General features: G+C 40.8%; 2 protein-coding genes across 5 annotated transcripts in view; both read right to left on the bottom strand.

The window, feature by feature from the left end:
* GMFB (glia maturation factor beta) overlaps positions 1 to 13,321 on the bottom strand; it is a 510,168-nt gene that overhangs the window by 383,049 nt on the left and 113,798 nt on the right. The gene's annotated exons all lie outside the window — the stretch shown is intronic.
* WDHD1 (WD repeat and HMG-box DNA binding protein 1) overlaps positions 1 to 13,321 on the bottom strand; it is a 45,565-nt gene that overhangs the window by 29,989 nt on the left and 2,255 nt on the right. For all 4 annotated transcript variants that reach the window (XM_061612506.1, XM_061612510.1, XM_061612508.1 and 1 more), the window contains 7 exons: positions 11,406 to 11,517; positions 10,047 to 10,198; positions 8,975 to 9,086; positions 6,721 to 6,771; positions 4,110 to 4,205; positions 1,387 to 1,479; positions 502 to 608 (listed from right to left, as the gene is read on the bottom strand). In XM_061612506.1, the coding sequence (XP_061468490.1) occupies positions 502 to 608; positions 1,387 to 1,479; positions 4,110 to 4,205; positions 6,721 to 6,771; positions 8,975 to 9,086; positions 10,047 to 10,198; positions 11,406 to 11,517 (723 nt within the window). The remainder of the gene's footprint in view (positions 1 to 501; positions 609 to 1,386; positions 1,480 to 4,109; positions 4,206 to 6,720; positions 6,772 to 8,974; positions 9,087 to 10,046; positions 10,199 to 11,405; positions 11,518 to 13,321) is intronic.

The raw sequence follows: 13,321 nt of genomic DNA, 5'->3' as shown, positions 1-13,321 counted from the left end.
CAGTGCAGTCCACACTGCAATGCCCATACTGGCCCACCATCAGTCTGCCACTTATCTAAAAATGATTGTGTGCCATACACAGTTTGCACAGTTGATAAAGAGAGAGATGTCTTAGGCCCCTGGTGCTGAGGTTTCCCCATCCGTGTTCTAGGACACCAGAACATTTTCCAATGCAAACTAAAAAAATTCCCAGTGCAAATTACCCTAATTTACATAGGAAAATGTCCCAATTCTAACTTTTCTGGAAAACCCACACCACTGAGCATTGCAATACAAAGAGGCTGACAGTTCTGTTTCCATGGACAGAGATGGCCCCAAACCTGTCTAGAAACAAAAATAAGAGGCTGTCCTGTCATTAGCTGCTTCACGCGTAGACTATGCCAACTGGATGTAAAAGCTATTGAGAGGGACACATGCTCATTTTATAGAGCCATGGCTCGTTAATTGTTTTACTTTGCAGAAGCCTTTCTTTACAAGAGACACTGTGAAATGTACTGGCACCTCTCTATGCACTTCTGGGTGTCCGCGTTCCAAATGACTATACAGCCGCCGACACTTCCTGCTGCCACATACTGTCCACATGGAGACCAGGCCACAACATTGAGAGGCTAGTGGGGGGGGGGGAGAGAGGGAAAAAAATAAAGCTGTATTCTTAACTGTTGAACACTTTGAACGTGTATTTAAAAATCTGTAACTTATATAAGTACGGAAGTCAAGAAACTAGTTCCAGTTGCCACAGCCATCAGCCAGTTCCATGAAATGCCAATTTTACTTTACAACTGTAACTTCGGAAAGAAAATTAATATCCCTCCCCAAGCAACTCGTTTCATTGTACTGTTATGCACTCCCTGTTTACCTGACCAGTGAGACATCTACTAGTTTCCTTTGAGTAAGAGACAGTGTGCAAGTGCACTTTGTAGTGATCTGTTTACAAATTCACATGCAGGAGACATTGAGAGCAAGCAGACTCCTTCAGCAAGCAGTACAAGCACTGATACTGGATACGATCCCGAAAGAGCAACTGTTGTGTCCCAAGGATACTTACAACACAATCCTATACATGTCTACTCAGAAGTAAGTTCCACTTTCAATGGGGCTTACTCCCAGGTAAGTTGATATAGGATTGCAGCCTTAAACTTCAACTGCTTCTTCTAATCAAAGGTCTCTGCATTTACTCTCACTCTCACCCACACCCTCACCCTCACACACACACACACGATCCCCCCCTCCGGAGGTAGACTGCTAATTTAGAAAAGCATCTCCTAACTATTAATTAATAAGCAATTAGTTTTAACCATGGATGGTCAGCACTTCCTTCACATGCCAGGAAAGCACTCTCCTTACAAAACATGCTGATTAAATAGCAACCATCGGAAGGATACCAACCTGCGTGATGGAATTATCCGACAGATCTAACTGATGATCCCAGGTTTCTCTTCTGTATAGTTTAACAACCTTCTCTACTGGAATGGCTAGAAGCTATTCAGAAGGGAAAATATTTTGTTAATGTGTAAATCTTATTTGCAAAATGAATTCTGGTTTTGTTGATTTATTTATAAATATATTTGTACACCACCATATCATAAAATATCAGGGCAGCATACAACAACTACAAAAGACACCATTAAAAACAATACAATATTTGGTAAGCAAACTTTGATGCTTCATTTATTCAGTAGCTCACCAGACACAAAGCACTGGGCACAGAGCAAAGAACATATTATATGGGTTCTGTCCTGTTCCAGTAAAGCTGAGAGGCTGGCCTGTGGCAACAGTCTGGGTCAGAAAAAGGAAGAGAGCTCCCACGGGTTGATATGACGAATGTTTGAGCTCAGCTGAACACATACATAGTGCAGCAGCCCTACCAAGTGCCAGGCTTCACCAATTCTGCTCAACATGGCAAGCATGGCACTGCCCTCTGATGAAAATGACAAGTGGCCACTCTTCTTCCCAACTTTGAAGCAGCAGAGATGGCCAGGGAGCTTTCTAAGCAACAGGGTGGGAAGGGTGTAAGTCACTTTTTGTGAAGAAAAGTGACTAATAAATGCACTCATAAGAACATAAAAAGAGCCTGCTGGATCAGGCCAGTGGCCCATCTAGTCCAGCATCCTGTTCCCACAGTGGCCAACCAGGTGCCTGGGGGAAGCCCGCAAGCAGGACCCGAGTGCAAGAACACTCTCCCCTCCTGAGGCTTCCAGCAACTGGTTTTCAGAAGCATGCTGCCTCTGACTAGGGTGGCACAGCACAGCCATCATGGCTAGTAGCCATTGATAGCCCTGTCCTCCATGAATTTGTCTAATCTTCTTTTAAAGCCATCCAAGCTGGTGGCCATTACTGCATCTTGTGGGAGCAAATTCCATAGTTTAACTATGCGCTGAGTAAAGAAGTACTTCCTTTTGTCTGTCCTGAATCTTCCAACATTCAGCTTCTTTGAATGTCCACGAGTTCTAGTATTATGAGAGAGGGAGAAGAACTTTTCTCTATCCACTTTCTCAATGCCATGCATAATTTTATACACTTCTATCATGTCTCCTCTGACCCGCCTTTTCTCTAAACTAAAAAGCCCCAAATGCTGCAACCTTTCCTCGTAAGGGAGTCGCTCCATCCCCTAGATCATTCTGGTTGCCCTCTTCTGAACCTTTTCCAACTCTATAATATCCTTTTTGAGATGAGGCGACCAGAACTGTACACAGTATTCCAAATGCGGCCGCACCATAGATTTATACAACGGCATTATGATATCGACTGTTTTATTTTCAATACCTTTCCTAATTATCGCTAGCATGGAATTTGCCTTTTTCACAGCTGCCGCACACTGGGTCGACATTTTCATCGTGCTGTCCACTACAACCCCGAGGTCTCTCTCCTGGTCGGTCACCGCCAGTTCAGACCCCATGAGCGTAAATGTGAAATTCAGATTTTTTACTCCAATATGCATAATTTTACACTTGTTTATATTGAATTGCATTTGCCATTTTTCTGCCCATTCACTCAGTTTGGAGAGGTCTTTTTGGAGCTCTTCACAATCCCTTTTTGTTTTAACAACCCTGAACAATTTAGTGTCGTCAGCAAACTTGGCCACTTCACTGCTCACTCCTAATTCTAGGTCATTAATGAACAAGTTGAAAAGTACAGGTCCCAATACCGATCCTTGAGGGACTCCACTTTCTACAGCCCTCCACTGGGAGAACTGTCCATTTATTCCTACTCTCTGCTTTCTGCTTCTTAACCAATTCCTTATCCACAAGAGGACCTCTCCTCTTATTCCATGACTGCTAAGCTTCCTCAGAAGCCTTTGGTGAGGTACCTTGTCAAACGCTTTTTGAAAGTCTAAGTACACTATGTCCACTGGATCACCTCTATCTATATGCTTGTTGACACTCTCAAAGAATTCTAATAGGTTACTGAGACAGGACTTTCCCTTGCAGAAGCCATGCTGGCTCTGCTTCAGCAAGGCTTGTTCTTCTATGTGCTTAGTTAATCTAGCTTTAATCATACTTTCTACCAGTTTTCCAGGGACAGAAGTTAAGCTAACTGGCCTGTAATTTCCGGGATCCCCTCTGGATCCCTTTTTGAAGATTGGTGTTACATTTGCCACTTTCCAGTCCTCAGGCACGGAGGAGGACCCAAGGGACAAGTTACATATTTTAGTTAGCAGATCAGCAATTTCACATTTGAGTTCTTTGAGAACTCTCGGGTGGATGCCATCCGGGCCCGGTGATTTGTCAGTTTTTATATACACTCAGAAGCAACAGGTAGAGGTTCTTGTTCCATTTCATATGTTGCCCTCTCTCCAAATCTGCATTGCTTAGAAGACACCGCATCTAGGAGAATGACAGCAATGTCTTCACCATCACCCCTCTGCCATTAACTCTGAGCAGCGGTCTGCCACTGTCTCACTGAGGCCAGAAGTACATGTTGCCATCCAACTCGCATTTCTGAACACAACATTTCCACTGTAAAGTGGAATCAGGACATGTTGATCTGCAGAGGAACAGCAATCTGGAAAGAGGAGGGGTTCTAAAACACTTCCCTACTTTTGCTTTTCCAATTCTGTGCACACCCACGCACAGGAGAGAGGATTAAAACAGACAAAGACAGCTTGTTACCTTTCCTTGTTTTGGTTGCCATGAGAGTCTACATATCGATTTTGCATTCACCACATCATTACACATCTGCAGCAATGGCCAGCTTGTCTCGCAAGTCTGGAAGCAAAATATATTAACAGTGATTATCCATTTTGATATTAACCCTTCCAAAACACGAGTTGCAGATGAAGTGGGTGCAGCCATGAAGCCTACTGGCTGCTTTTGAGCTACTTAGGTTGCAATCCTATACTTGCTTATCGGGAGTCAGCCTCATTGAGCTCAGCTGGGCTTACTTCTGAGTAGATATGAAAAGGATTGCACTGACAGTCTCTCGTCCTAACGCACTTAACAGTCGTGTTCTGCAATTAATTGCAGTAAGAGTTATAAAGTGCTTCTGCCATAGTAATTCTAAACCTTATTAACTACCAATTCTTTCCAACAGTGGATTTTCAAACTGTGTCCTGGAGAATGTTAAGAATTCTTAGAAGCTTCTCAGCAACTTCTCAACGAGAAGGCCAGTAATGTGGCAGCACCTCCCCTGTGGAATCTCCTCCCCTTAAATATTAGACAGGCACAATCTCTGTTATCTTTTTGGCGCCTACTGAGGACTTTCCTCTTTCAACAAGCCTTTTAAGTGGAGACCTATCCCAGTCTGCATCTGTGTTGGAATTGCTTTTTAATATGTTCTTATACTTTCTTTTTTTCAAATGTTTTTAATCTTAGATGTTTTCATAGCTTTTTTTAAGTAACATTTTTAAAGATGTTTTGTTTTAATGTTTTTAAACATTTGTTTTTATGATGTTTTAATATGTGTAGTGCTTTTGTGCGCTGCCCCGGGCTCCTGCTGGGAGGAAGGGTGGGATCTCCTCCTCCTCCTCCTCCTCCTCCTCCTCCTCATAAAGGCAACCACTGTTGTTATTTATTTATTAGTGATATATTAATGAGAGAGAGAGACTGCCCAATAATAATGTTATCTGGGCAGTTCACAACAATTTATATACTGCTTTACACTATTGTCTCTAAGCAGCATCCAGTAAGGTTAAAATACAATAAAAATCAGTAAAAACTAGTCTCAAACAACCAAACAACAGAATATCAGTAAAATGAAGGGGGGGGGGAAGACAGATAAAATGGTGGATTAAAAATTCACAGCCTTAAGATTACAATTTTCAAAGCCCTGGGAGAATACAAAGGTCCAGCTAGCACCAAAATGACCATAAATGTGATGCCAGGCAAGTCTTTCTGGGGAGGGTATTCCGCAGTCTCCTTAGAAGGCCTTGTCCATGGGATTCACCCACTTCACTTCACTTGGTGGGGGCACCCAGAGCAGGGCCTTTGAACAGGATCTCAAGGTTTGGTTAGGAACATGAAGGAGGAGGGCCTCATGAGCCCAAGCCATTAAGGGCTCTAAAGACCAAAATCATCACTTTGAACTGCATTCAGAAACATCCAAGGATCTGAGCTAAGACAAAGCATTCACAATAGCAAGGCTTACTGCTCAACCCTACGCATATTTACTCAAAACCAAGTCCCATTGCATCCAACGACTTTACTCCCAAATGTGCATAGGACTCCAGCCTTAATCCTGCAACCAACTATTTATTAGTTCTCTGCTGCTATTCAGTTTCATAGATTTCCATGCAAAAGTACATCTGCAGGAATTCAGCCCTTTTGCTTGACTGATCATACCCTACACATTATTTGGCATTGAACTGCACCTACAAAGACGTTTAAAGGACAAAGGGATCCTTATGCTGACCACAGATCAAGAATCTATGCTTTCTCCATCCGCTGACTCCTAATTAAAAGCACCCTCTTCCAAGTTGCAAATAAAATGCATGTTATTGCCTTCACTTTCTGTTATATATGCATTCAAAGTGGACTCACAAAACTTGGATGAAGAACCCAAGCGTTAAATTCAGTGTTGTGGTCACTCCATTCATACCTCTGCACTTTCGATCTCATGCACGTAAAGGTTCATAGAAAAAATCTTCTCCGTTTACTAACTGGACAGAAGTATCAGCATGCCAATGGAGATTTGTTTTGAGTTTGCATGGTTTCACTGCAGAATCCACTTACCAACTGGAGTAGTTTCAGATCTGATAGAATAGTTAGAATCATGTAGGTTATTCTGTATGAGTAAGCTTTAGTCAGGTGCTGAATCTTGTTAAGTTTAGATTTTTTAAAAAAATCCATTTTGAGAAATGATCAGGAACATTTTTATCCCTTAACATCAGTGTTTCTTTAAAATGTGTCAACAGGGTGGGTGCAGAGAACAACATGGGAGACAGCCTTTTTTATTATAATTTCAAATTATAATTCCTAGTAATGGGCCTGTTAAATCTGAATGATCTAGCAGGTGTGCATTCTTATGAACATGCTGCCCTTAAGATGGGTGTTCCTCGTTGTCTGTCAGAACAGCAGCCTTTTATTATTTTTCCTGTAAAGAAACACTTTCCTGGAGGCATGGGAAAAACTGCAGGGGATGGCATTTCTAAGAGCACAAAAATGGTAATGTGGACACAGACAATGTGGTTTGGTACAAGGTCAATGCAGACATGAAATTCAAAAAACTACTTAAGCGTCTCGTGCTGTAAAATTCCAGGCTTAACTCCAAGAAGTAGCGTTTTACCTGCTCTGAAATTTTCCACACTCTGACTGACCCATCACAGCTTGATGATGCCTGCACAAGGGAACATTTATAAAGAGTTATTAGTCTCTGGTCGGCAAACTACTGTTGCATTAAGATTTTCATTTAAAACAGCAGCACAATGGTCAGTATCATTATTATTATTAATAATAATTACATTTATACCCCGCCTTCCTTTTCATGATAGAAACCCAAGGTGGCTTACATGTGGTTCCCAGGCGGTCTCCCGTCCAGGCACTGACCAGACCTGACCCTGCTTAGCTTCAGCAAGGTGGTGGCCTCACATGCCTTCAGACCATAGCTATATCATAAGCATGTTAATGCAACCAGAAGTTGATGGACATACTGGTCTTCAAACTTGCCCCTCTGGCCAAGAGGAGATCTAATCATCAGCCAAACCAGACTTTTGCCTGTAGACACCAGCAGGGATGATAGCATGCAAGAGCCTATACTACCTTTTATTAGTATTTCATTTATGAATCGTTTCCTATGAAACATTTTGAACTGATTTCACAATACAATATAAACCATATATAAAACAATTCCATATATAAAATAATTTCAAACAAATTCAGGCTCTGACTGGAATATTCACTGAGTCCAATAAATGCATCGAGCCTACAAAGGTTTATGTCATAATATATCTACTAGCCTTTAGGGTGCCCCCATTGTTTTCCCAAACAGTGCCCTTTTCATAAGGGGATAACTCCTCTCTCCAAGTGCTAGTCATGTCCAGTCCTTCCAGCTCTGTCCCTTCATAAAGATGGGGGTAAGAGTGGCCTCGCTGCTTAGGGAGCAGCCTTTTTCAATCCAGACTGAGGGAGGCATGTTCTCCAGACTGGAGAAGTGCACAGCCTCCAGAATATTTTTTTTTTTAAAGCAACACATTAGAAGACATGCCTGCTGAAGCTCTTGGACATACAAAAAGCCACATATAACTGGGGAAGGGACATGTAACACTCTGCTCAGTGAAGGCACAGCAACAATCATCACAGTATTAAAATAAGGGACAGACTCACATTTTCCCATAACTCTACACTATGCTTTGAATACTGGAAAACCACAATTCCCATGCATGTGCACAATACGCTAGTAAAGAGGAAACCACATATCATCTATAGTCCCCTTTAACCTAGAAACCATCCTCCTCAAACACACATGGAATTCTCATTCATCCATTCAAATATCTATTAAACAGCTATGCTAGTGAATTAAAACTTGGTCACAGAAGAACAAAAATTCCATACACTGAGAAATAAAACACACATCTCTTTCTCCATTAAAAAAATGGATGGAATCACATAAGATGAACTTTTACTTATGGCCAGTTCCCAAGAGTTGGCCAAAATGAATGTTTCTCCCACTGCAAAGTGCCCTTGCATGCAAGAAACCAAATAAAAATAAAAAGTGTCTTTGTGTTGTCTCTTCATAATGGAAAACCAGTTTTGTGGTGCATTAAGACATCTATTGATCCGAATTCTTGAACTTTGCTAGGTCTATATCAATTTAGCAGCCGACTGGATGATGAACGCATTCAGAAGACTCTGCTCTACTTGGATCTCTGTCAAGTGTTGGAATAAGTAGTTCAACAAATCAACTCTGAGTTCGATTCTCAGGTTATCTTTTGTACTTTTTGACAGTTTTATTATTTGATGTGGCAAAGTGACACCATGAATTACATGTGATAAATATTTCATTTGAATGCACCCATATGCGGAAACACCTAGTATTTACAAAACCTGGACAAAAATCTCATTTTTAAAGTGGGCATGTACATTATAAACTTTTTATTAGTTTCTAACTGTCATGTCTTTCCCCCAAAGCAACCTAGGAATCATAGTGTATGTAGATTTGCAGGTTAAGTCTCTGCTGTACTCATGCCCAAAATAATTATCTTTTGATGTTATGTTTTATTATTATTTTGATATATTTATCAATTTAAGATATGCAGATGATACCATACTACTAGCAAAAAGCAGTAATGATTTGAAACGTACTGATGAAAGTTAAAGAGGAAAGCACAAAAGCAGGACTACAGCTGAACATCAAGAAGATTAAAGTAATGACAACAGAAGAGTTATGTAACTTTAAAGTTGACAGTGAGGACATTGAACTTGTCAAGGATTATCAATACCTTGGCACAGTCCTTAACCAAAATGGAGATCATAGTCAAGAAATCAGAAGAAGGCTAGGACTGGGGAGGGCAGCTATGAAAGAACTAGAAAAGGTTTGTTACCAGAAAAGTGTCCTTTGGATCAAATGACACACTTAAAACAGGGGCACCATGTCCTCGAAATGTCTTTTGCTGGCTGCTGTCAGTTACCTCCACAATTTTCACAAGAAAGTCACTAGAAACAATCATAGTAATATTATTAGGAACTATATAAGGAAAAGATGGAACTCATTTTTATTGAAACAAATGAGCTTGTATTTCTTCCATTTAAAACTGATTCAACTACAATTCTATGGTGTCAGTGCAGATGAAATTTTTAAAAGACAATGCATACTTCTATGTAAGTTTGGGCACACTTATACAATTACAGACAATTATCCTATCTCAGAAAACCAGAGTTCAAAAGGCCATAATCTCTACTGAACCTCTGTATTTCACAGATTTATTGCTGTTATCTAACATTTTAGACTTAAAAACCATTTAATATACGATTTAAATTTTTGATTATAATGACAAATTGCTTTTCTACCATGGGCTCTCAATGCAATTTACAACAAATTGATCCAATTTAAAATTATAATTAAGAACACTTAGAACTATCTCTACAAACATCCCCTGCAAATTCTTATAACAACAGCAACAGCTAAAAGAACCGCTTAGAGGTCCTAGGTACAGTCAAGCAGTATATATATTTTGTTAAATAAAAACAGGGGAGAATGGCACTAAAAGTCAACTGAAATAAAACAATGTCTTAAGCAGGCCTTCAGAAACTCAGTAAAGTGATCATTTATATCGCATATACTCTTCTGCAGTCCATGTGAAATTCTGTACAGCCAGACTCACTTCGACACAAAATTGGTACAAGAATGTAGAAAGCTTCCTGTGAGCAAAGCAATTATGCATTTCTCAAGGGAATGTCCATTGCATGTGGCAAGGACTATATTCCCACAGTGCTCCCTCCACTTAACACAGTCAATCAGCAGAGCATGAAAACGGTTTTTTAACTTACATGAACAGAGTATTTGCACCATGTTTAAAAGAATGTCTTCAATCCAAAGAAGTTGATAGTATTCAAAATTCACTGCGGAAAGAAGCAGTTTGCATATCTTTTCCCGCCGCTTCCCAGTTAAATTACCTGGATGCAGCCGCTACTCTGCTCCCATCAGCACTGAAAACCACATGGTTTGCATTCATTGTGAAGCGCGTGAGGATACCATCTGGAGTGCCCTCTGGGAATGTATGGATCTGGACAGTATTGTTAGAGACTGCAGTAATCAATCGTCCATTCTACAAATAAAGCAATGCTAGGATTAGGCGATTTAAAGAAACATCAGCTGGCTCAAGGAGTAGATCATTCTCATCTGCAATTTTGACATGTCAGACTCAGATACAAAAAAGATACAAGAGATGCAAAAAGTAAGTGAAAAATGATTAGAGTGATTGTAGTGACCACTCAACAACACAACAGCTATGACGCTGATAATGCTAAATGTTTCCAGGTAAATTCACAAGCACAGCATAACCAACCGTTAGTTAAAAGTAAAGGATTTTTAAATTTAAGGGATAATTTTCTTCTAATAATAGTCTCAATTGAGGCTTATAATAATAATCTCAATTACAATAGTCTCAATGGAGGTGCTTTAACTTGCCATATTCACAAGAGGGCAGACTTGGTCAAGGTTTCGCAAATAAAAAGATATTGTTAAAAAGTGCACTTTGCATATCAAACTTAACAAGCTTGCTTTGAAGAAAGTATTGTTAAACTCTGAAACAAGAGCCCAACTTAAATTATCAGAAAACATTTTAATGTAGCACAAATAATGTTTCAAAAAGGAGCTGCTAATGCACAACGTGAGAATTTGTAATCGTAATGTTTTACTTATCCTGTTTCACTTTTTTCATCCAAGCTGGAAGCTCAAAGTGAATAAAATAATAATGTTGAAATAAACATTCCACCCAGAGCTAGAGATTTGTTATTTGTTAACAATAAGGCTGAAGAATGGATGATACAAACATTAAGTGACCTCTCTTTCAATTAACAAATTTAGCAGTTTTGTCGACCTTATGCAGCCTTGCAAATAATTCTGCACAAAAAATGTTACCAGACCATCAGTTTCTACTAGTCCAACTAATCCATGTGAACCATTTGTAGCACAGAAAGGTGTTTGTGTGTGTCTGTGAAGAGAAGCAGTTCTTCCAGTTTACACTGTTTTGTGTGTCTAGGCTTCACTCTTACTTGCCATAGGTAATCAGGTGAGTGACTATCTTCACGTCTGACATAATAGCCTGTGTAGCAGAAGCATTCAATTGTTCAGAACTGCTGGCCACTAAATCGTTACAGAGCAGAGCTGTGCAAATGAAAACCTCATGCTAGGTATTTACCTAATACACACAACCTATCCAATGACACTACTTTTACAAAGAAGCCCTGCACATGTACTGGAACAGCCAAAGCATCTCCAGGTCCTCTCCGCATAGTTCACAACTGCAGTACCTTGAGAGCAAATGAGTAGGCCTTTTCTCCTACGTTAATTGATTTGGGGTCATCATCATTGAGGCTTTCCCAAATCCTGATATCTCCATCACTGCCGCAAGTTACGATGCAGCTATTCAAAGAAACAAAATCAGCATTACACATATTTGAAAATATACCAATAAATGTACACAGAGTCTTCTCTAAAGTAAATAGTGAGAAATGCCTCTCTCCAGTCCTACCTGGAGATGCCGGGAACTGAACCCCAGCCTTCTGCATGCAAAGTAGATGCTCTGTCATCAAGCTACAGCCCTTCCCCAAGTATCTACATTGACAATGTTGGAAAAGTGATTCTGGTGCTGCTGAACTCTATTTTTGTAGGGTTCAAACTACATCACGTTGAAAGAGGGCACTACCCCAGCTATGTGTATCTGTATTTGACCATCAGAAATCCTATGGTAGTTTGTATTCATCTTGAATACTGCTTCCAGTTCTGGTCTCCGCACTTCAAGAAGGATGCAGACAAACTGGAACGGGTTCAGAGGAGGGCAACAAGGAAGATCAGGGAACTGGAAACAAAGCCTTGGACGGCTTTAAAAGAAGATTAGACAAATTCATGGAGGACAGGGCTATCAATGGCTACTAGCTGTGATGGCTGTGCTCTGCCACCCTAGTCAGAGGCAGCATGCTTCTGAAAACCAGTTGCTGGAAGCCTCAGGAGGGGAGAGTGTTCTTGCACTTGGGTCCTGCTTGCAGGCTTCCCCCAGGCACCTGGTTGGCCACTGTGAGAACAGGATGCTGGACTAGATGGGCCACTGGCCTGATCCAGCAGGCTCTTCTTATGTTCTTATGTTCTTAAAGCCCTATGAGACTGAAAGAACTGGGCATGTTCAGCCTGGAGAAGAGAAGACTGAGGGGAGACATGATAGCACTCTTCAAGTACATGAAAGGTTGTCACAGAGAGGAGGGCCGGGATCTCTTCTCGATCGTCCCAGAGTGCAGGACAAGGAATAATGGGCTCAAGTTGCAGAAAGCCAGATTTCGACTGGACATCCGGAAAAACTTCCTAACTGTTAGAGCCATATGACAATGGAACCAATGACCTAGAGAGGTAGTGGGCTCTCCGACACTGGAAGCATTCAAGAGGCAGCTGGACAGCCATCTGTCGGGAATGCTTTGATTTGGATTCTGCATTGAGCAGGCAGTTGGAATCGATGGCCTTGTAGGGTCTACTATTCAACTCTACTATTCTATGATTGTCTTTGTGCCTCTGTTGCTTTTCACTGCTATTAAAGTGGAATCTGCTTCCACTTAGATCATGCAAATGCATCTGTGCCCAACCATACTGTTCTGCAGTTCAAGATTTATTATTTAAAATTATACCCCACCTTTGCACAAAATGGAGCCCTGTGTGGCTGACAACAAACATATAACAATCCTATAAAATATCCAACAGTATATAAAACAACCAAATTTAAAGAAGAGTAAAAATATTTACCCACAAGCTTTTAAACCCTTTTTTTTTAAAAAAATTAAAAATGCATGAGAACGGCAGATAATGAATCCTCCCACCAATCACACAAAAAAAGCTTAAGGGACAAGCCTTTGTTGACATGGGAGCATTCAGTGCTATATAACGCTGGAGTTCACTTGTAATTCAGCAACAGTTATTCAGATGGCACAGGCAAGGCAGGCCCTGAAGACTAGCCCAGGACCAATATGAGCTGCAGCAAAGGCAAGGTCTTTGGGCCACTTCACAACAGATGAAATCGTTTCTGTGTAGAAAGTGATTTCCTTGCTTTATTCTTCACATGAAACCAATATTGTGGGAAGCCACCAATAATGACCTTCTGCCATATATATCAGGGCTGGAGAACCTGTGGCCCTTCAGATATTGTGGGACTCCAACTCCCATCAGCCTCAGCCAGCATCACCAA

This window comes from Rhineura floridana, chromosome 2 (genome assembly GCF_030035675.1).
Source record: "Rhineura floridana isolate rRhiFlo1 chromosome 2, rRhiFlo1.hap2, whole genome shotgun sequence".
Lineage (NCBI taxonomy): Eukaryota > Metazoa > Chordata > Lepidosauria > Squamata > Rhineuridae > Rhineura > Rhineura floridana.
The sequence above is the reverse complement of the archived record's forward strand: the minus strand, read 5'-3'. Positions and strand labels throughout refer to the sequence as shown.